Source organism: Topomyia yanbarensis, chromosome 3 (genome assembly GCF_030247195.1).
Source record: "Topomyia yanbarensis strain Yona2022 chromosome 3, ASM3024719v1, whole genome shotgun sequence".
Lineage (NCBI taxonomy): Eukaryota > Metazoa > Arthropoda > Insecta > Diptera > Culicidae > Topomyia > Topomyia yanbarensis.
Genome location: NC_080672.1, coordinates 174,889,277 through 174,913,494, shown reverse-complemented (window position 1 = coordinate 174,913,494; position 24,218 = coordinate 174,889,277). Strand labels below are relative to the sequence as shown.

Sequence of the window (24,218 nt, the reverse complement as noted above, 5' to 3'; positions counted from 1 at the left end):
TTAAGATCGAAAAAACACATATACTATAATGCCCATAAAAGCATAAGAGTCCCATATGGATTTTTGACGAAAATGAGTTATCTGTTGGACTGTATTCTGTATCACCACTGAATCACAATGAACAAATAAGATTACCAGGTTTTTTATGAAAATACCGAAAAAAATACCAAAACATGGTTGTCCCATCCATAAGGCTCAATGAGAATGTAAATATTCAATAGTGTTTTTCTCAGCTTGCTGTTTTTCAATATGGGACTCATATGCTTTTATGGGCAGTATACTACCTAACAACATAAAGTGCCACTGAGCCAATAAATCACATACAATTTAAGTGAAGAAGCACATACATATTAAAAATGACGAATCACATTAGATTCATATGCAGCAATTAAAATTCATAACTACACTGATGAATTTCAAATAAGAAACCAATTACTTCCAAGTATAAAATACATACATTCTATTTGATTGTCACATACTTCAATAGTTATATGCAACGGACGTAAGTATTATGTGGATATACGATGTGAAAAAACAAACAGATCCAATATGGCATCACGTATCAACAACACACAGTAAGGTGATTTCTAAAGGAAATTCTCGAACAGTTTAATGAAGGTAATTTAATTTAAATGTAAACTTAAACTATTATATACATTGCAGCACAATTAAAACGAAGAACTGGTAAATCACGAGTATTTCTGGAACAACGGAAACTGCGAAAACCAGCGGGTGTGCGAACCACGGAAACATAAAAACTCTCAATACTACGGCGAATAAAAGATGCAACGGTTATATTTCGCAATGATATTGCTACTAATTGTAATCAGATGAAGTAAATATAAAATGCATTTCAAATTAATTCAATTTGAATATTTATTCTCCGACCTCTGCTTATGCACATTAGAAAAGCATTTGAATATTATTTTACATGCAACTAAAATTCACGTGAAATTCACATAAAGATTATATGGATTTTAATTTGAAAGTATGCGACATTCCGATGGAAAGTAGCTGAAATTCACTTAACATGTACATGCAGTCACCAATCGTTTTAATTAGATCAAAACCACCATATTCTATGTGTGAAACATGTAACATTTACGTGAAAAGTGTTATGGAAAATATTTATATGTTTTTGCATGTGATATCTAAGTGATAATTTTTTTTAGTGTGAAGAACAAAATGAGCCGCCATTTGTAATTAGGTTATTCCATGCCATACGTCGCCGCGCACGGATTTTAAGCAACGGACTGAAAGCGTAAATAACTTGCATTCCCGCGACGCCGCATGGACCAACATGTTTGTTGCAGATTTCGTCGAATTATCAAACAATAACACGCTGCTACAAAAAATCAAACATTGAGTGAACTTTTCAAGTGACCTAGAGTAGGTTGTAGGTCTACTGAAAGGTACACAAACCCACGTGTGACCAGTTTATTTCATATTATTACCCAAAAATCGCACACTATTTTTACAAAACAGCATCCTAAAGCATACCGTTTTGGGGTGGTGGAATTGGAAATGTCCACGTGGACTTTTTATTATATTTTGTCTTTTATAAGAAAATGAAATAATTTGGTATCGTTATTGGTGTGAGCGCTTACCTTTAAACTTTTTCAAGCTTTTGAAATAGTAAAAGTGCTTATAACATCATTTTGTGTGATGGTAACTTTCATCAAAAAAATCAGAAGAAATAGCGTGGAACAAAATCCGAGAAAAAAATTCTATGCGACCCATTTGAGTCAATCTGCTGTGACTTGGTCAAATACCACTAATTTTTGAAGGCTTGTGGGTGAAATTGCAGGCCAATTGAAGAATCCACGAGGTACTTCAATTTTATGATAATATGAGGAATATTTAAAACGTAAATTTGAAAGATCATAATTCAGTCGTTCAGAAAAAAGATATTTCCATGGAAATTTCACAAAAGACTAAAGAAGTGTGTGATATTCTGTGGTTGAAGTTTGAAAGATTTTCCTTAAGTCCTTCTTCGTCATAGTAGTCTAACACAGAAATTTTCGGAAAACCCCTTTATTTATTAAATTACAAAATTGAAAAGTCCACATGGATATCGTAGAGAGGGGGTAGGGGTACAGGAATTGTCCACGCTTGTCAACGGAGGGGGAGGAGGTGGTTAAAAACGAAGATTTTTTTGACCACGTGGTATATGAACGGTCCCTTATAGTTTTTAGATAGAACACACTGATAGAATATATTCGTAAATCGCTGCGAATTAGATTCGTACGTCTGTATTTATTTTCATAAAATATACGTATTAGTTTTCATAAAATATGCGAATTTTTCGTACATATGATAAATCATTCGTAGTTCTATTAAAACACTTTTATTTTTTATTACCAGTTTTTCGTGAAAACCACGAAATGACTTTCGTTGACTTATTACGAAACGACTTCATTAGGCAAATGAATTATTCCTTGCTATATCGTCGCTATTGTGCTATCTTATGACAAGCGCCATTTAGTACATTTCAAGAAAAACGATTTTTAAAGTTTGAGATTGAATATCTTGAAACTTATAAATGGTATAAGCAATCCAACGAAGACCATTGATGCTTCTATCTATTCTGTATCTTTCAAATATTACGAAGATCGGTTGATTATGTTGCGAGTTTTTACTATAAATGTAAACAAAAGTCGCACTCACACGTGTCATAGGTGTGTATTGATGACAAAATTTGTATGACATGTCATAATCGTGCATGGAAAATTTTCCATGGAAAAAAATAATCAATTTTTAACTTTTATTCATATCTTTGGCTTCATTTGGTTTATAAACAATCAGTGAGGTGCATTTTGAAGGAAATGAGTCAGGGAATCTAGAAAAAATAGATATTTTTGGTTACAGTGTTGGCAAATATGCTATATTTCCAGTTTAAAACTTAAACTGCATTTTTCTCACAATTCGTGTATTTTTGTTTTGAAAATGATTATGCCATTGTGTTTCTCAGATAATTATTTTTCAAGAGTTGTCCTACTGGAGCTGTAGAGCTAGGTTCTTGGAAGGGCTCCCCGTCAGAATCACATACTACAATTTGCAGACGAAACAGGCGAATGGCGCCCACTGCTTTACGCCAATTGTAGCGGGCCGTGATTCTGAATGTGATATTCATTGTACGGTTCAGGTATGTGCGGGTGTAGGGACTCGCGATAGCGTGTATCATCGCGAAGGACTCGAACATTTGTACGTTAACATATTCGATCGCGTGTGCGTTTGTATGTCGCGTGTGCGTTTGTATGTCGCGTGTGCTAACGTGTATGTAACTTCGCGTGTATAAATTCTATTTTATAACCGTGTGCCTTTCGCATATTCGCGTGTGTTCAAGAATGATCGCGCGCGGACCGTGAATCTGATACTTATTTTTTCGTGTACGGTTCAGAGTCTAGAAGAAAGTGGGTTCTTCCATATCACTAGAGTTCTCAGTCATGTCGCAATAGAACGTGTGGTTTAGTGAATGTGCGCTTGATTTTTTGATTGGTCCAACTGGATGTACGGACCTAAGTTGCTAGAATAAAGGCTAAAGATTTCCGGGCGTGACTGATTCATGATCTCGCGTTAGCAGGTTCGCGTTTGAGAACGTGTTTGTAACATCGTGTGTACTAAAACGTTCACATAATTGCCGGAGTGTTATCAAGTATGCGCGATCGTGGGCATAGGTGTGCGTGGATGATCGCGAGAGGCTTAAGCGTTCGTATGTCGACGTGTTTGTCGCGTGTGCTCGCGTGTATGTGACTTCGCTTGTATAAATTTGATTTTTAACCCAAGCAACACTTGCAACATGTAATGGCCGCGGTTTGTTGCATAACCATAAATATTTCCTGATGCGCTTTTTCAGTTGCTAAACCAGTTGAATAATGGTTTATCTACGCTTCTTTTCAACAAGTTTTGTTGTAGAAACTGCTAATCAACAAGCGGTGCTGCTCGGGAAACCCAGCGATCATTCTTATATTCGCGGACCGTCATTCATTTAGTTTTCGGTGTACGGATCACATTCTGACAGGGAGTGAGTTACCCCATATCACTAGAGTTCTCGGTTTGGAACGTCTTGTCCACTGGATATAGGAGTTATTTTTTCTTAATTTTTCAAACTTTTTTTATAATTAATATGGACCTAGACTGTTGGTACCGAAAGATGGAGACTTCCGGACGATCCCGACTCATGATGGCGCGAGCGCGAGAGTTTATAGGTTGACGCTTGAGATCGCGTTGGTAAGTTTATGAGTGCTGAGACGTTCACCTTATCACCGGGATGTACTCATGTTTGCGAGTTCGTGGGCGTAGGTTGCTTGGAAAATCGCGAGGGGCTCTAACGTTTGTACGCTACCGTGATTTTATATTTTATATTTGCGTGTGTTTCTGAATGGTCGCGCGAATCGTGGGTCTGCACAAATGAAGATGATCGGTTGAATAGTTCCTCGGTAATCGTGATCATGGAAAAGCCATTTTTTCGAAAGAACAACATTTAGAGATAATCGAATTTAAAGGCTAGGGGCACTTCAAAGCGCTGCAACCTTCAATCTATTGCTCAGATCGCTATGAAAATTAGAGAATTTTTCGTTCTTTTTTTCTTTTTTTGAAAATAAAAAAGGTATGTAACCCTTTAATTAAACACAAATCGACAATTTTGAGGGACGAAAGGTGGGTAAAAAAAATCCAAAAAGATCCGTCACTGAATTTGGAAGCTGAACAATACCGCGCTCGCTACAGAAAACAAACCATGGTTCGACAGATTTTCCAGTCAGCGTGACACTCGGCCAGCGACGGAGCATTCTATTTGACATATTAGTGATTCCCGTTTTCCACAAGTAAATTACTTCTTTCAGTATGAGATGGTACGAAACAACAACAAACTTACCTTTTCGGAATAAAGCGACAGAGGCGCCATCGGATTGACCACCAGCAACACCGGACCAGCCCGTGTATGGATCAGATTACTGGCATATCGCTGTCGGAGGACGTGTAGCATTGATGCCTCGTTCAAGTGTCGTAGCTGGCAGATATCTTCCACCAGGTCCAGTGTTTCCGGATTTGCCTGTTCGATATCATCGTCATCTACACTCAGTTCCTCGCCGTTGTGTTCGAGCTGCAGCATTGTTTTGCCCGGCTCCGAAGAAATACTGTGCGGTAGTTTGGAAGCAGCCGTAAAGCCGCCTCGGTGGATGAGCCATACTTTTTCGCTACTTTCGTGACCGTTTTCCCGATCTGTGTCGTGAAGTTGATTTGATTTAATCTAAAATAGTATCGAAAGAAGAAATTTGAAGTCAGTTTTGGAGGTATTTGAAATAAATAACAGCAATGAGCCTAAAATAGACAACTAGAGCAAACGAAACGTTGGATCACATTTCACATCAGATTGTTCTGGGAAAAGTTGTGTAGCACTTATTTTGGTTCGTAAAATTAACATCTTCCATAAAAATATCCAAAATAGATTATTCGGCTGCCAGTTTAGCCCGGGCAGCGATTGCCGCTAGGAATCCCAAAGGTGCATGACCTCTGTTGCACTCTTCGGTGCTGATCTTCTGTTTAGTTTCAGATGCACATAGGCAACCGGTAAGCAAACGAGAATACGGAAAACATTTGAATAAATTAAATTATCTTTAACCGTCTGCGGCCAGCATAGAGTACACCGCGTTAGCAGCAGTCAGAATGAACGCAGCGCAGTACCAATTTAAGCGAAATCCCAATGATGCAACGCGCAAGTGGATGCCGTCCGCAGGCAAACTGAGCAATAATATTATGTTATTAATAGAGCATTCAAACTATAAAACACTCCAGTGAGGTACGGTGCAATGCATGAGAGTACAACGTTGTTTTTCAAAACAAACTATTTTTCAGAGTACTTTCGTAGAATTTTGAAATATTTTCAATCAATTTGAAGTACATACACGTTTAATATGTTATTATTTTTCTCATTCAAAGGTCCCATTAAACAGAAAGGGACGTGATTTCTCACATACCGAATCCGGTACTCTACGAAAAATAGTTGATACGAAGATTGTCACTAGTTAGACTTCATCATACTACTCAATCGAACAGCAATTTCTAGTCTCGTGAATCTATAATGACTAAAACTTGTGGAATTAATAATATAGAAGTCGAAAATCGCTCTGGGCGGCATCAAATGGCGATCCACTCATAGATACGGTACACGCTCAAACAGAATAATACAGGGGTGAGAATCGTGAAAAATATCAACAAACACCTTCGGCGAGGAAACGAGAGGTTGATAAATTGACTGGATTTTTTTCCCTAGAATCACGATCTTTTGTAATCATCAATGTACGAACATAGTCGGTAACTTGACAGATTGGTTTGCGGATAGTGTTCTCATAACCCTCGTACAGTCTCATGACATGGCAAATCATTATTGTGAACCGAACAGATGATTAGAGGGGTAAATTGCCTATAAAAGCATAACAGTCGGATGTGCGTTTTTGATCAAAAATAGATAACCTGTGTTTTGTTTGTGACTTTCATGAATTTAATAAAGTACATATAAAAAAAGTTTTGTTTAGGAAAAATTACAAAAAAACCAAAAAAAGTCATAAGACTCAAAAGAAAAATAAATCCTCCACAAAAGATTCCTCCTCGTGCTTTATGTGGGACTGATATGCTTGTACAGGTTGTAAAGGTGATTTGAAAGTAAAATCCCGTATTGTTGAGGTTGTGGCGGGAAATTGGTTTTGATCTTCTAAAATGTATGCACGGATACCTGCGTTGTTACTATGTAGGCAAAGGCAAGCTACAAGTTGTGTCACACCCGGTAGCTACCGAAGGTAACATAGCATGCGTTGGAAGAAACAAATAAACAGTGCATACTTAGTGTACTCTATAGAAACACCATCGAGGTAACAGCAGAGAAAGTCTAAAGGCAAGTTATTCGTTTTTATGTGGGAATGGTGCGTGATTGTGCATATTTGGAACGCTGGCGGTTGCTTATTTACGGGTTAGCTCAAGGGGTGAGTCGCTTAGAACAATGTGCCATACACACTGTATCACCTACGGTAACACGATATAAGATTACGATTCACAGTAATGCACGATCATTTCACTCGTTACCACAATGTGTGGCACAATGAGGCACACTTTTGACAACTCAAAAATTGTCAACAAAGTGTAGTTGAATAATCATAGCAACCATTGCTTTTGTTTTACCGAACACCATGGCACATCTCGGCACACCGTGGCACATTGCGGCACAAGCTACCACGCTATTTGTTTGTGAGCACAATTCGATTTGTGCTAAGCGACTCACCCCTTGGGTTAGCTTCTAACTACACGTAGTTCGCATGGAAGCAGACTTATCTTTTTTTATCTTTCCGGGAGTGGCAGACTACATTCGGTATTGAAACATGGCTCCCTGTTTACATGCTGCACGTGCTGTTTTTGAACAGCATGCGAAATGACTGCATTTTTATATCTCGAAATTAGTAGATTTCATATATGTGGTTGTTGTATTAGGAACGGACAATTTCATGAGTAATAGGGTGCTCTGCTTATATTAGTTTTATTGGAAAGGAGTCCCGGCAATTGCGTTAATCTGTCAACCTGAATTGCGTACAAACATCCAATATTTAAAACAGTAACATAATAAATTGGCGTTAAAATGGGAAGCTTGAGTTCGAATTAAAGCCAATGTGTTGTTCGGATAGCAGACTGTTCAAATTAGAGAAATGGCAATAAAAACAAGGTGAAAACGGGAAAACCCTATACTGTGATTTTTGTCCCATGCAAAGAAAATTGCGGAGACAAAACCGACCAAGCAATTTTTATCTATAAATCAAATAGACATGCAAATATTGGCTAGCTATTATGCACCTCGACTTCCCGTTTAAAAAAGCAGCATTTGTTCGGAGTTTTGAGCCATCAAGGACGAGTGTTATTTTCATTAACTAGCCATGATTTTGATGCTACTTAATCCTACAATGGGTTTGTGATCTTTACGACACGTAAACGGTTTTCTGGGGTACATTTGTAACACAGCACTAAAATAGCTCTAAAATGACCAATATTTTTTATCGAGTTTATAAATAAATTAAATATTTCATTCTAAAATCTTTCGTGAAGCAGAAAAACTGTTCTTGTTTTTTCTGTTATATTATGTAAAGTTAGAATGGTCTACAAATGATAACAAATTGAGTGGTACGTAGCACATAATAACAGGGGAGGGTTATAAATGTTTATTGAAAGTTTCTAGCCAATTCTACTATCACGTCTGCACGCATAAAAGCTAGGAATGCATAAACACTGATATAAAAATCAAATTCATTAATGACTGTTTAGGTTTGTTTTTTCATCTGCAGAGGCAAAGCATATGGTAATGATCAAAGCGCATGTGTTACTACTTTACTACAGTTCTCATCAAATAGCAAATTCTAGATAAGGATAAATTTTACAATTATTCAGCTAATAGCGTTTTCGTTTTTTTTCTGGGGTTACACCGGTGTACAGTAGGGTGGGACAAAAATTAGATCCCTGCTCCGAGCAACTTTTTGGGTGACATTTGGGTCCTAGCACAGCCATACAAATTTTTAGTTCGATCGGTGAAACTATATTTTTGCACCCGCGGTTTAAAGTTTACACGGGGATTGATTTTGAATGGGAAAATTGATTTTCACAAAATAATTCCTCCAGGAGTCGCCCATTACCTCCTAAAATAAATCAATATGTGGTTTTTAAAGGAAATATAATAATGAAACAAAGTTTCGAAGACCGCAAACGATGATTGTGAATAAAGTTATTAAGCAGAAACCGATTGATGGTCCGATGATTGATAAAATATTCATTTTTTCTAGCATCATTGATGTTGGCTTTCGAATTATAGGGGAGAATGGGAATACTTGAACCACGGTGATAGGTGAAGCACTAAGGATATGATGTCACATTCTACCAATTTTGGTGCAAACCTTATGCGTTTTGGTAGCTCTGTCGGTAAGCTAACCTCACACGCATTTACGATAGTATGAAGTGTTTGTTGTCACTTTTATAGATAATCAAAGTTATTGTAGATTAAAAGTTGCCTCAATTGAGACCTCACGTTTTTTTGAAAAAAGTTTGTGGTGTCCCTTCTGTGAGTCTAAACATCATAAAGCTTTTCGTTAGTGTAAGTAGGTGCAAAATATGAAGAATTTTCGAAGCTATATATTTCATGCCAGCTTAATTCAAATTTGCTTATGGCATGTGGGGATACAAGAGCCACTTTTTGCGGGGATACATGAACCACTTTTAGGTTCGGATTTTTGTTATTTTTTGTAAAGGGTTGTCAAAATAATGTGCAACTATAAACGCTAAACGCAAACAGGCTTGACTACGAGTGTAACTATGAAGTCTACGCTGATTTACAATTTTGAGAAGGGACATAGAGTACGTCGAGCAATACACAATATCTCGTACCCTATTTTAAGTCGTTACGTTAGAAACTTAAAAAAGGCAAGAAACGTAATTAGAAGCTGATTTTGGACATCAAGAGAAAAAAATTACTGCTTATCCTTTTCATTGTTTAGAAATAAGATTCGGATTGAGCAGTGTAGAAATTCTTTTTAGAGGCTACGAATCAAATCAATCTGAGATCTCACTGAATATACCTATAATTCTACCCGGTTAATTACCAGAAACTTGCGCAGATTCCCAAAGGCTCAACCACGTAAGTCTAGAAATTAGGAAAGGACGAGGAAGAAGTAGCATCACTACCGACTCGCCATAAATGAAATTGATCAACGAAAAACACAATGGGAGAAAGGAAAGAACACAAAAATATTAAAAAATAAATATGGATTTTATACTGCAAACATTCAAATGAAATAATTTTTTGCGCAAAAGACAGAATGAACGAACTTTTTTCGTATGGTTCTACGTGTTTTTATGATGGTCTGGATAATGGTTCAACTATCCCCATGGAGTGCACAGTGGGCAAAAAGCGACCCCCAGAGACACTGAATTAGTCGCCGCGGGATTCCTATCATAATCTATATTGCAGAACTTCATAAGAAATCATACGTATCTACTTTTGTTCACGCATCTGTGGCCAGAGTTACGGGGGTTTTAGTACCCGGAGTGTTCCCGGTATTAGGCAAAAAGCGATTCCCGCCGTGGGATTCCTATCAAAATTTATATATGCAAAGTTGCGGAATTTGATGAGAAATCAAACGCAACTGGTTTGGTCCTCTGCACGCATCTGTGGCAAGAGTAACGGGGGTATGAGTACCCGGAGTATTCCGGTAATGGGCAAAAAGAGATTCCCAAACGGCACTTAATTGGTCGCCGCGGAATTCCTATCATAATTTATATATGAAAAGCTGCGGAATTCGATGAGAAATCAAACGCATCTGGTTTGGTCCACTGCATGCATATGTGGCCAGAGCTACGGGGGTTGACATTATCAACAGCTTTGCTGAAGCCACCAAGTCTCTTACTATTTTTGCACGTTGGAAAGCTTTTTTGAGGTGATTGAAACTCCAAAGTAGATGCTTTCGAAATTATTTTATCTTGACCGTTAGAAAAGTTTTCGAACATTTATTCCACTTCAAATGTGCACTTCGTATTTTCGAACTTTGACTTAATTGATTTAATATTGTAAAAGAAATTATAAAAGGCATCTGTTAGATCATCACTAATTTTGTTTCTGAACTTTTTCATCAGTTGCGTTTGATTTCTTATCGAATTCCGAAACTTTTGATATATATATATATATATATATATATATATATATATATATATATATATATATATATATATATATATATATATATATATATATATATATATATATATATATATATATATATATATATATATATATATATATATATATATATATATATATATATATATATATATATATATATATATATATATATATATATATATATATATATATATATATATATATATATATATATATATATATATATATATATATATATATATATATATATATATATATATATATATATATATATATATATATATATATATATATAATGATAGGAATCCCGCGGCGATTAATTAAGTGCTTCTGGGGGTCGCTTTTTGACCACTGTGGAGTGGTTCAAGTATCCCTACCCGTTGGGATACTGGGAGCCATTTGCCATCTTTAACAAAAATGCATACAATTTTGATAACACGTTACTTTTGTTTACAAATGGTATTGCATATAGTAAAGCGATGTTTGTTCTACCATATTCATGCATATAGATTATTCTATCGCAAAAGGTCTAATACATATAACAATTAACAAAAAAAATTGGTTCATGTATCTCCACTCTCCCCTATGCAATGTTCTTTGATTTTCTCTTATTGAGTCCAAATGAATGATCTGACCTGTTTGGACACTTCACAATAGTTTTTAAGAATAAAATGCGACTTCTTTTGCACAATAAGAGAATTTCAAAAAATTGTATATAATTCGACCGTAAGCAGCAATGCCGCTATGAAAACTAAAATTTTTGAGGTAGAATACTTCTAACGTTTCAATATAGGGTCCCGTTTCAAAGTTTCTGCTGAGCTATTTTCCCAGTTTTCAAATGCGAATAACTTCCGTTGTACTAATCGAAATCGTTATATTTTTGCACTACCTGATCGGAAATATGTGCACGTATATTGTATTTCATTCTGTAAAATGTACGATTACTATAAGCAACGAGAATAATGAATTTTGTGAAAGTGCCAATTATCAGCGCTGATTGGTCCGTACAATTCAACCAAGCAGAGAGCACTATAAAAGTGAGACATAAGAAAAATCGTCAGTTTGCTTTCTGACCTCGTAGTAGTTGCTACGTTTCGTCAGCTCAAAGCACTATATACCATGACTGCCGCCAGGCATCATTTCAATGATATACAGCCTACAGGCGCGCCAGTTGCAGGGATACCATATTCACAGATTTTTCTGTAATGTTACAGATTTTTTCATAATTTTTTATCACAGATTCTTTTTCACAGATGACAGATTTTTGGCATTTTTATGAAAATTTCTCAGATTTTTGGAAATATTGTGATTTTTCTCAGATGTTTTGGAAATTAATCACAGATTTCCACAGATTTTATACCTTTTTTAGTCATCACAGATGGTAAAAAGATTTTTTCGACCGAAACACAGATTTCAATGCGGCATCCCTGCATTTATTTGAGAACGCTACACATAATTTATTTGAGAACGCTACATATAATTGAAAGAGAAAGAGAGCGGGGTCTTTCTCACCTAACCACCCCACCGGCCACCGCCAGCGAACACTTGAAATTCGTTTATTCAGCTCCGAAAGAACGAGCGTTCTGTATTTTCTGTGATTTGTGATCATTGTATGTATGCAACTGGGCCAGTTTCTTGGTTGAAAACAAACCCGTTTGCTTTTGCCCGTTTGATTCTTTTTCACAGATGACAGATTTTTGGTACTTTGATGAAAAAATCGCAGATTTTCAGATTTTTGAAAATACAGTGAAGATCCGATTTTATCAGCACCTTATTTTAACAGCTCCCGATTTTATCTACCCCCGATTTTAGCAGCTTTTTTACCCGATTTTATCAGCTTCATATAACAATTGATAGTTGGTAGTTTGACGGGGCTCTAGCAGACGAACCAAGTTGAATTCGAGTAAATCCTTTTTTGAGCATATTTTTCTTATCTTAGAGATCCGAAATATGCAAAAAAAAAAAAAATTAAGCGAAGTTTAAGCTAAACAATCAGGAAAGGTTATGAGGCTATATCTCAATATAGAATTTTTTTAAGAGCTTCAGTTTTTTAAAAAGAAAGAAAAATATATGTTCCGATTTTATCAATGTCCCCTTCACTGTATTGTGATTTTTCACAGATTTTTCATAAATGTATCACAGATTTTGTTTTGTTTTAGTCATCACAAATGGTAAAAAGATTTTTTTGACCGAAACATAGATTTCAATGTGGCATCACTGAACTGGAGTGTACATTGGAGTGTGTTCTTTGGTTAGTTTTCTTCTGGCAAGCGGTAGTGCGGGTGGGATTAACGATTTGATTAGTACTGGTTGTAGCGTTGTGTGAAGGAGATTATGTTGGTTTATTGAAGTTTAAGTTTCTGCTGAAGGTTTGATATTCGGGGCAAACTGGGTAAACGTTTCACACCGTGAGAACGTTAGCATCGGTATTGGTCTGTTAGTGGTTTGTAGTTAGAACAGAAACCCGGATCATCATCGATGCTTTCTTCGTCAACTTCATCTCAGACTTTTCATTGTTGCGGTATCCCATCTAAGCGGAATGTTCGGAAAAAGTAGCATAACGATGGTTCCTGAAACCTGCATCTGTTACAGACCAGCCAAGTGAATTTGGTGAGATCAATCTAATTTATAATTAATTTTTATTGTCTATTTACTTGAATATTATATAAATCACACCAAACCCAATCCCATTTTCTTTCCCTACTAATCAATTCTAACATCCGTAATGCCTATGAAGATTGCGTGGGTTTCCCGCATCTTCTCAAGTAGGTATTCAACTAACATTTCCTTCCCTTTGGCGATCGTAAGGACATGGCCAGGTGTGCAGTGAACTATACTATTGCATAAAAAGATTTCACTGTATCAGCCACCCATGAAGAGTGCGGTCATTTTTGCTATGCTATGCTATGCTAACCGTGCCCCACTCTAGTGCAGAGTCAAAAACGAAAATGACATAACCCAAGTAGCATTTCTAGTTTTATAGCACACTACAAGTGCATTCTAAGTTTTAAGAAAGACTTCAAGAGTGTCATAAAACCTCAATTGTTACTAGGGAAAACACACACACTTTTTTTTGTTTACTATGTTTCGATATTTTTCTTTTAAAGAAGATGTAATCAATTTTCCTAATCATACACACGTGGAAGCCACTGATGATTGAATAAAGCAAATAGTAAGCACCTGATTCAATGGAAGGTTAAATAGTACCGCAGACCGGGGTGACTTTGATCATCGGGGTGACTTTGGCCACTCGATATTTTTTTCCTAGATCGGTTATTTTGCAAGAATATTCCACCCATTCATTCAAATTTGAAATCAGCTTCACTTTAAACTTATAATGTACTGATACCATGTCAGTATACTTTTTAAGTGTCTTGTTCGATTTTTGTGTACGAGATACACAAAAATCCGAAATTTTACTTTACGTCATTTATTCCGAAGCTTCGTAAAGTGTCTATTTTTTATATTTTTTTAGATTTTAGGAAAGGCTGTTTGGTGTGCAGTGACCGTAAGCGGCCAGTCCTTCATCATTTTGGAAAATAAATGTCAAAAGTGATGATGATTTTTGTCATTGCGTATTATGCAAATTTTTACATTATTTTGAACGTTTTTCAAGCACAATTCTTTGCAAAATGAAATGGCTCTGTTTACTGAAAATAATTAAAAAATGAGTAATACAATCAGTCTATCCGTCTTCTATCTCTTTTGAAAATTCTCAAGTTCTTATAAATCAACCCTGTATCTTGCCGGAATCAAAGCTACACGCTACAAAATCAATATTTCCTAAATGAAACAGTCCGTTTTGATGCGTGCAGTTCCATATGCTATGCTGTGCTATAATAAACTTCAAGGAAACGAAGCACGTTTAAATTTGGAACCCACCACTCAAACCCGTAGCAATATTGCATGCATTTGCATTAGAATTTTGTATATTTACCTTTGAAGCCAGAAGTTTATCATACGTCTTGTAGGTTCCGCCGCTTGGCTTGACGCTGAACGACTGCTCCCAAATATTGTTCCATTGCACGACGTTCTGTTTGTGGCGAAATGAATTTCTCAAGCCCCGATTGATTCCACCTCCGCTTGCTGCCGTTGTGGTACCGCCACCATTCGTCGCAGGATTCGCTATTGAGATCGAACTTGATCTACCACTACCGCCGTTTTGGTTTGCTGCATCATTTGGATTGCTAGAACGCCTCTGCAGAGCAGGTTTCAGGAGGGTTCCGTTTGTTTTGTTGCTTCCGATACCATTGCTAGTAGGGGCTCCGTTACTGGTTGTGCTCAGGTGGTCTTTCGATCGCACTGTTAGCAAGGGTGAAGCAGGGCAGTCTCTAGATCGACGGTTGTATAAGTGGAAACTTTGACTATGTTGTAAATTGGTGTTTTTTGGCGGTGGTGTACCATTAATGGGGCCCACCGTTTGATCTGATGATTGTTTTTTACCATCGGAAGACTTGTCACCGTCACTGTATAGTCGACCGCGAATCCTTAGACTTTTGGAATTACGATTGATTTCATCAGGAGATGGTAAGTTATCAGTTGTTTTTCGACGAAATGACGAAAACAGTCGTAATTTTCTACTAGGAGGCTTGGTTTCAACCGCTGGACTTTGATTTGATTGAGAAATATCGGAACTGGTGTCGCTGATTGTGTCTGAACTGAAGCTACCCTTTCGGAAAGGTCGCTCTATAACTGGCGTGTGTCGAATTGTTTTTAATGTACCACATGCATGAGCTTTCCCTGTACATCCTCGATGTATTTCCTTTTTCAGGGGAGTAATAACGGATGTGGCTATCACCGGACCGCTGTTATATGATGAACGCAATGACTGTTCGAAACTGCGTTGAAATTGATTCACGGACATTTTATTCACTTTTCCGGAATATAGCAGCTACCATTCAGCCCACTATCATTTAACTTCATTTACTGTAGCTTCTATTTACAATTAATCAGTGTCAGTATCACTACAGCCGGCTAGTTTTTTCCCGGAAAAAATCCAACAGTTATTATTCTCTCCATTGAAACTGATTTTACAGAGCAAAATAGTCTGAATAGATAACAATAAACACAGGTGGGATTGCTTATCGAAGAGCATGACACAAGGTCATTCAAAATCGTATTCGTGATTTGAGAAGTGCCACCCACAGCTACTTTTTTCTGAGTGTCAAAGCTACTGTTGCAAAATATATATGCAAATCAGCGTCTGTTTAGATTCAAATCCACAAACCCATTGTCATGACAAAACCGCTAAAAAGATACAGTGATATAAACTAGCGCGAACATTACATAAAGCAGCTTAGCGAGTTGCTATTATTGATGTTTATGTTAATTGAAATTCATCAGAAGGTGTAAAATGATCAAACATTTATAGATTCCAGTCTCGATGAGACGATTTTTCTTCCCCTACACAATCACTACCTTCGCAAGGTTTAGGAAGGCATAGGTATAGCTGAAGAAGAACAAATGAATAAAAGGTAGGGCGATATATATTGCAGTTCGGAATGCGCGTTCGTCATTAAAAACGCGCATGCTGAGACGCCTTCGCTTCTCTAGAGGCGGCGTTGCTGAATATCAACGAAATACCTTCACACATTACAATAAAAAGGTTGTATAACTGCTTAGTTTAATGCCGTTCTAGAAGAGAATAGAAAAAGAGCACTTTAAAATAAATATTCGCTTCTCTAAAGTTTCAACTAACAATGCAGTCTGAAGTCTATTTTGTACGCGCTTTTTACGCGGAGTTTTTGAATAAAATTACGCGAGACATTCCTATAAAGATGAATCAATAGAATTAATCAGGGATTACATCCGAACGATGCACAGAGTATCAATGTTTGCTTAAATTGTACAGTATTCAAAGCCTACTAAAAGTTTCATAATTCAAAGATATCCATAATGAGAGGGACACATATAATACAATTGAATTTTATATGTTATATGCCTAAAATAACCATATGTCCGTCTTACCCACAGTTACCCTATTAAGATTATATCTTCAGCAAAATTGTAGAGCAAGCTTTTGCCCATAACTTTACTGAAGGAACAAAGTCTTCATCTTTAATAAATTCAGTATTATTGCTTAAAAGACAATTCATTAATATAACTTTTTTAATGTCATCTTGATCTGTAACAAGGTTTGAATGATCAAAATGGGTAACTTTTTATATTACAACAATGGCTGATCTCGTGTATTTTCGAAGTAATTCAGCAATTTTTGAAAAATATAGTATTTCAAATAGTGATTATTTGTTAACATTGAAACGGCAGAGTTTACGTCAATGGCATTTTCGGAATACTTATCAAAAATAGCGAGGTCTGTCTTTTAGTGATTAATCCTCCTAAAAGTGATAATTTTTTTATTTGGTACCGTCACCGGGGATTACTTTACACCACGGGGGCTACTTTACCCCGAAAATTAAAGAATGACACTTACGCTTCTAGTTCAAATTTAACGTTATATTTTGACAAATGCAAAACATAGTATTATTGGCTGATACAACACAAATATAAAAATTGGACATAGGTTTAAGAAAATACTTGCAAATAATCGTAGTAGCTGCAGCATAAAATATGCGCAAAAAACATTGTAACTTAAATTCTCTTGGAAAAGTGTGATATACTGACCAAATCATTAAATAAGAGGAAATAGACTACGTGAAATTAACCTGGCAATGTAATGCAATTACTTGTGTTTGTACTTTTTGTCCGTATTTTTGATTGTTTGGTAATTGGTGACCATATGTTCATTTTATATAAAATTGGGGCTACTTTACGCCAAGTCTATATTACACAATCTGTATATTTGATCTAAAATTTACTCTTATTTTGGGATTTGACTCTAATTCAAAGCAAATTTTTATTGGAGTACTAATTGACTGTTTTGAAAAATAACAGCAATCGATAATTTGCAAATTGAGTAGTGTAGTTACAATGGAGCAAACATATAAAAAAGCTATCGTTTCTAGAAGTATTTAAACTGTGTGTATAGGGATCTTTAGGGGTATGCGGGTTAAGGCATATCCTGATGCAGAATAGTACCGTGAGTTTATATCTGTCCTTTTTCAATTTTTAGGCCCGCAACTATTGAAAAAAAAAACATTTTTTAGTTTGTTTCCTTTTAGGACAATAACACATCCAAAGCCGTGTGGTGTCCGGCGGGCTGAAATCTTTTTGCACTATTTCAGCCAAGAATAGAACCTCTGGGAGCTGCTCCCATGTCGTAAGAGGCGACTAACAACATGCTAGAAGTTCCTAGATCGAGGTATCGCTCCGTACCGAAGACTTAACCTGGGCGAACCTTAAGGTTCAGAGTTGTTAATCGATAATTAATCGTCATCGTCGATAACGTTAACCACCCGTCAACGTCATCGGAAACTCCGTTAACGATAATGTATCGTCGGATTCATCGTCATCGTCGATAATTCATCGGTGGTTATCGCGATACATTTTGCGTTACTTTCCCGTTTATTGGAGTTGAAGTTGATGCGGTTAAATTTCAATTGTTTAGAAATAAATAACTATTGAAGGACATGTTGTTGGCAGTTGAAAATCAATAGTTTGGACATTTTCTAAGCAAAGGGGGGGGGGGGGGGTCCGACGATGTGTCAAAATCGAATTTTTTGTCAACTTTTCGGGAGTGTTTTTTATTGAAGGGAAAGTTATTGGTAGTTGACAATCAATAGTTTTGGACATTTTCAATACACAGGAGGTTCGACGATGTGTGAAAATAGATTTTGTTCAACTTTTGGGGAAAGTTTATTATATTGAAAAAGCTATTGGTAAGTGAATAATCAGCTCCAATAAGACTTTAATTTGACTAGTATCGATGAACGCGGATCAATACGTACTGAAAATTCGCCGCGTCTGTTTTAATGAATCAAATTTCAAGTTCCGTTTTTGGTAACAAACCCGTCCATCAGGTTAACGATCCTTTGTATTTCCCTTCAATGTTCGATATAATCGTTCGTATACATGTATTTCACAAACAATCCGATATTAGAAATAGGAAACACTTTCGCTGATTTATAACATCTAGAGCTATCATAACTCTTTGTATAACGTGTTATCACTCGATAGTTTGCAACCCAAAAAATATATCGTAGAGAAGGAATAGCGAAGTTAGTCTAAATAATGTCGCAATAAATAGTGATCCGGCCCATTAAGCAGATAAGATTAGTTTTTCTGGGCAATACTCCCACGATCGGCTGTGTGGAGTTGAAATTGCTTTTGTTTAGAAAACATAGGATACTCTCGGTAGCCGGCTACCCAGATTTTAGAAGAACAAAAAACTTAACAAGATCTTTTTCAAGCGATCGTGTTTTCGAAAACTAACTGAACTACAAACTAAGGGATCATTCATAAATGACGTAGCATTATATGGGAGAGGGGAGAGTTTTGCATTTTGTGATGATGTGTGACGACTGGAGGGTAGGGGGTCATGTCAGGCTATGTAGCTTTTTCAAAGGGGAATAACTAACATTGGTTTTTATTTAAAAAAATCACGGGGACAGGGGGGGAGAGTTACCGTCAAGCTACGTAATTACCAGGGGGTATTTAGAGGTTTGTGACGAAATGCTACGATGGGGGAGGGGGCTGGTAAAAATTGCTCAAAAAATGCTACGTCATTTATGGATGATCCCTAATAAACTATGCTTTACAGGTCGCATCGCTTGCTTGGAGCGAATCCTAGACCCTATCCACGAATAAATTCGTCGCGTGATTGAATATTATTAAAAAATATAAGCAGTGCTCCTTATAGCCGGCTATCCGGAGTTCAAGTTGCTTATTTTGCTATTCGTATTAATACAACAAATGATAAATTTCCCAAATTCTCGGCAGCCGGCTGCCCAGAGCAATTATTACATGATAACGCTATTGGCACACTTACTAACAACTCTCCCCTTCCCGTGATACATGTGGAGATGCAGAGGATTCCTCGGTCTCTAGTAGCAACATGTATCGGACTAACATTCCTTCCTTTCCCAGAAGATCTGCATTCGGACGTAGCCGGCGTCGGTATTGATCAGCATGCAGGGATCGGAATAGATTGTACAATGTGGCTCATCATGTTATTCCCAAGCATGTTGTTCCAATCAACATTTTGCAACCTAATTTGGTTCTGGTCAATAACGGAGTAGCAACTACGGGCGATCTCTTATGCTTATGCTTATGCTTATGCTTATGCTTTTAGGACAATAACACATCCAAACCCATGCGACTTGCACGACTCTATAGGTTGCCTTATCAGATCTACCAGAGTTTGCATATGAAACTTGCAATGGCAGGCTGCTAGCGGATTGCAAAAGTAGCAGATCATGCTGTGTGGGGTGCTGTCCCGGTTAACAATGAGGAAAACGAGATATTTGCAGATACGTCATTTAGTAGGACAACTGTCAGTTTGTTGGTTGAATTTAATTTGTTTTTTTTTTAAATATAAAAATCAGAAAAGAATAATTAACGTTTAAGAATTATATGAGTGAACTCGTAAGGACACCCGCTATCAATACATATGAAAAACTGACACATTTTTTCCAAATTAAAGATCCCTATTGAAGCAAATGGACAGAATGGAATGACAGAAAGAGCAACGGAGAATAGTTCTGCAGGGTAGGCGAATGACCTTACCCGACCAGGAGAAAATAACTGGCCAATAACCTGAGCATACTATTTTCTGGTATCATACCAAAACCTGGTATTAATTGATTACTAATACCTCATTGAGGTATTAAGCAGGTATTGAAGAAACATTCTTCAATACTTGCCTAATACCTCAATGAGGTATAATACCTTATTTTAGTATTATATATGTATTCCAATGATTTTTACAAATACCAAATCAATACCTTATTGAATACATCCATACAGTGAATTTTGTCATTGGAAGGTTGAAAAGGTTTTGTTATTATTCAGGTATTATAATAACTCGTTTCATTATCACCTAGTTATTCCTAGTACATGTCTCAGTTATTATTGCAGGTATTTTACCTCTTATGCAAGGCTCCTCAATACCTTATTGTGGTGTTCAAGTATTGAGTACAGCATACCTGAATTTGGTATTTTGAAGTTATTTTCTTCTGCTCGGGTATGGTTACAACCAAATTCAGATATGGTAATACGGAATGCTCTGATGATTTTTCGAGGACACGTTTTACGCAAACCTGTACCTGGAAAGGTACAGTGTCAAAATGACAGTGTACTTTAATGAAAAATTGCCAGAACTGGCAGCGCTGAACATAAAAATATCGAAAATCTAAATCTCCATAGATACTGTATATTGTTCAGGAAACCAGAAGAAAAGTTCAATTAGGATTTTTTTATAAAATTATTTCTATTGACTAATTTTAACATTAATTTTAGGTATTGAAACGAAATGAACTAAGGATTCGACCATATTTTACTTATGTAGAAATAATCATTACGGCGAGCATTCCGGAACTATGTGTTTGAATGTCGAAAGCCTGAGATCAAAACAGTTATGATTCCAAAAGTATCAAGTTCATAATAATCGCCAAATCATTTCGAAGTGTGGAATGGGACAACATTTTTATATTTTTACTTGCCTCTATTCTTTAGAATTTCCGACGTTTTGACTGGCGAACATACTATACCAATTACTGGAACATATTTTAACGTTCTTGAAATACACTATTAGACTAAAAGTAAGTACATAGAAGGTTTGACACGCATTTTGCTCCCAGTTGCTCCGGAGAGAACAGGAGCAATAGAAAACTAGCTCTTTTTATTCCGTGGTTTGCTTTTAGAAAAAAGAGAAGAATGCAGGAACTCCCCGTTGGCTAAGGATTACTTTCAGTTCCTCCTGGTATAAAAAACAAGCCTGGGTTTGCGAAGATCACAATGAACAACAAGTGAAAGGGCGCCAGTAGCATGCTTCGATCATGTAGCGTTGCCAGATCATTTTTATTTCGTCAACTCTATCCTGTCAAGACGATACAGACGAATTGGGTAGCATAATTTAAAAATTTTGAGAACAAAAAAGAGCAGGCTATTTTCTATGAGACCTGGGCGCATTTAATTTGTATTTGTTACAACCTTACAAAACAAAAAGGTTCTCAGTATATTGGAAATTGATATCTCATAAAAGCTGGATGAATTGACCTGACCATTAAATATAACAGTACCATTCGCGTTTCCGTTGGAAAAGCCTTTGCTCTCCGGAACACAATTAAAACTACTTCTAGAAAAATATTAAAACAAGGTTGTCTAATTCATAAGGATCATTGAAAAAGGCATCCATAATAATAAATCAAGAAGTTAACATGATTTGAAAAAAAACTTTTTGGCGTAAAGTAGCCCCCTGACGGTTTTAGTTTTGTTTTTGTACGGACACAAATAGACACACACATTAAGCTTTCCCATACTGTTTCCAAGTGCTGTGAATGAAAGATTCCTGGTTTTGTAATAAATAATAAGTCTAACTAGAAAATACTGTGTCCCACCCCAAAACTTTCGAGCAAATTAAAGAAATGAGATAAAACTTTGCAGTTCAACATTATAATCAAATGGTAACTGTGGTAAAACTGTGCGATTGTATTGATTTTGCATTTGTTTTAAACATTGCATGCACCTGAAATAAGTTGTTAAAATGGCATTCGAAACGGGCTTCAACAGGAAAGACTTCATAGTTCCGCAATTTCTAAATAAAATATTGGTTGTTTGAGCAACGTTCCGGAGTTTAGCAGTGCTAAAAGTTTGCAGAAGCAACCATTCTTATATTAAAACGACGAGGAAAAAGTTTTTCTTTGCGCGGATTTTTGAACAATTGCGTTTTTTTCTACCATGTTTTTCTACGTATTTTTTTCTACGCTGTTTTTTTCAAATTAACGCGGTTTTTTAACGCGACCTTATTTCCTCGTAAAAAACTAAATAGAGGAGCGCAAAACTTTGGTCCTACATACCGCTACGGAAATTAACCGACCGACTTCTTATCCGATTCTTAATGCATAGGACAGTGTAGACTAACAGGATACTTAAAATGAATTTATGACAATCTGATAAAGTTGTTTAATCATAGTGGTTGTACATACTTTCCAGCGGCACTCGAACCAATGCAACAAGTAAAAGTTTGGTAGATGCAAGCAAACGGGTTTAAGCAGAATAACGAAAACCGTCGAGTGGTAATTTGTTTTCGGCAAACCAGTTCTATCGTAGGAGGGTGCCGAAGACAAGCTGAACTTATGGCTGTTGGTAAAAATATCATTCTTCAATTGTTGCGCCTATATGCACTATAATGTTTTCTTACTACTTAAGCAAACGTTAGAAGGCAAATCAAACAATGTCTTCCGAAAATTTCACACCCAAACTGACTAAACACGAAATGAAATTCATTGATAGGTAAATTAATTGATATGCAGAAATACGCGCCTGATTTAATCATTTAATCAAGCAGAATTATTTCATCATGTGGATACGGAATACAAAAACTAACGATTTGTGTAAACGGAAATTCATGAACGTGACACGAAGGTTATAGTTTACCCTGAAGAACACAACAACATAAATTAAAAGTTTAAAGGACTGCCGCTCTACGCATAATTGTCCCATCTATAAAGGAAATCCCATTCACACCTAAAAATTATGAATTTTGTAGTTGACGTAATTTCAAACATGATAGAATTTTGCAAACTGCAACTCACGAAATGACGAAATATAACCGTGTTCCGTTTAATTTTACATGAAAAACGCCATATGTGGAGTAAAATTACGCGATTTGCGAAATGCAATGTCATGTAAAGTTAAAATCTAACGTAAAATTGTGTCATTGTTGATAACGTATATAACAGGGTCAAGAGACGTAAATTTACACGATTTGTTCTAGGTGTGTAGAACATGGTACAGTAATGCATATATCGTCGGTAAAACCTCTGAGAACTGACATACAAGTAAAGTTTTCAACTTATGTAAGAAATTAAACTGTCGCTTTGAAATGACAACAGCAAGTAGAGACTTGCCACTGGTCGGCGCTTCGATCGGCCAGCAATCGCTATACGGGACTTGTATGCAAACTTGGATACAATGGTGACTCACGTATGCAAACCTGAATGCGATGGTGATTTTCAACGTATTTTCATTTAAATGTTTACACAGGTTTTTCGGGAAAGTTTGTTCTAGCTTATATGTCTGTTCCCTGAGGTACAACTGGATACCGATTATCAGCTGTCAAAGCACTTTGACAGCTGCCCAAATCGTGACGGGTATCTGCAGGTTGGCAGATTTCCTTCTAAGCGGAATACTGTTAATTCACATGTCAAGTATCTACATATGAGTGACTTGTTATTTCTATTGTCAATTTTCAGGTGAAAAAATCAAATTGAAAAGAGAAATTACGAGGCATTATTGAGAGATTGAAAAGAGACATCAGAAGGAGCAATTGGGAAATTCAAGTGCATTGTTTCTAGTACTCTGGTTTAGAGTAACTGCGATCTGGACCAAGGTGAATAAAGTGACAACTTAATGAAAAACAAAATGTTATAGGCATAGAAAAGAAAAACCAGGA

At 36.5% G+C, this 24,218-nt stretch overlaps 1 protein-coding gene across 11 annotated transcripts in view; it reads right to left on the bottom strand.

Moving 5' to 3' along the window:
* LOC131690615 (unconventional myosin-XVIIIa) overlaps window positions 1–24,218 on the bottom strand; it is a 253,319-nt gene that overhangs the window by 136,793 nt on the left and 92,308 nt on the right. For 8 of the 11 annotated variants that reach the window (XM_058976523.1, XM_058976521.1, XM_058976522.1 and 5 more), the window contains one exon: window positions 4,877–5,251. In XM_058976523.1, the coding sequence (XP_058832506.1) occupies window positions 4,877–5,251 (375 nt within the window). Of the gene's footprint in view, window positions 1–4,876; window positions 5,252–14,642; window positions 15,730–24,218 lie in introns of those variants that run through there. The other 3 variants (XM_058976525.1, XM_058976526.1, XM_058976527.1) reach the window with 2 other exon arrangements.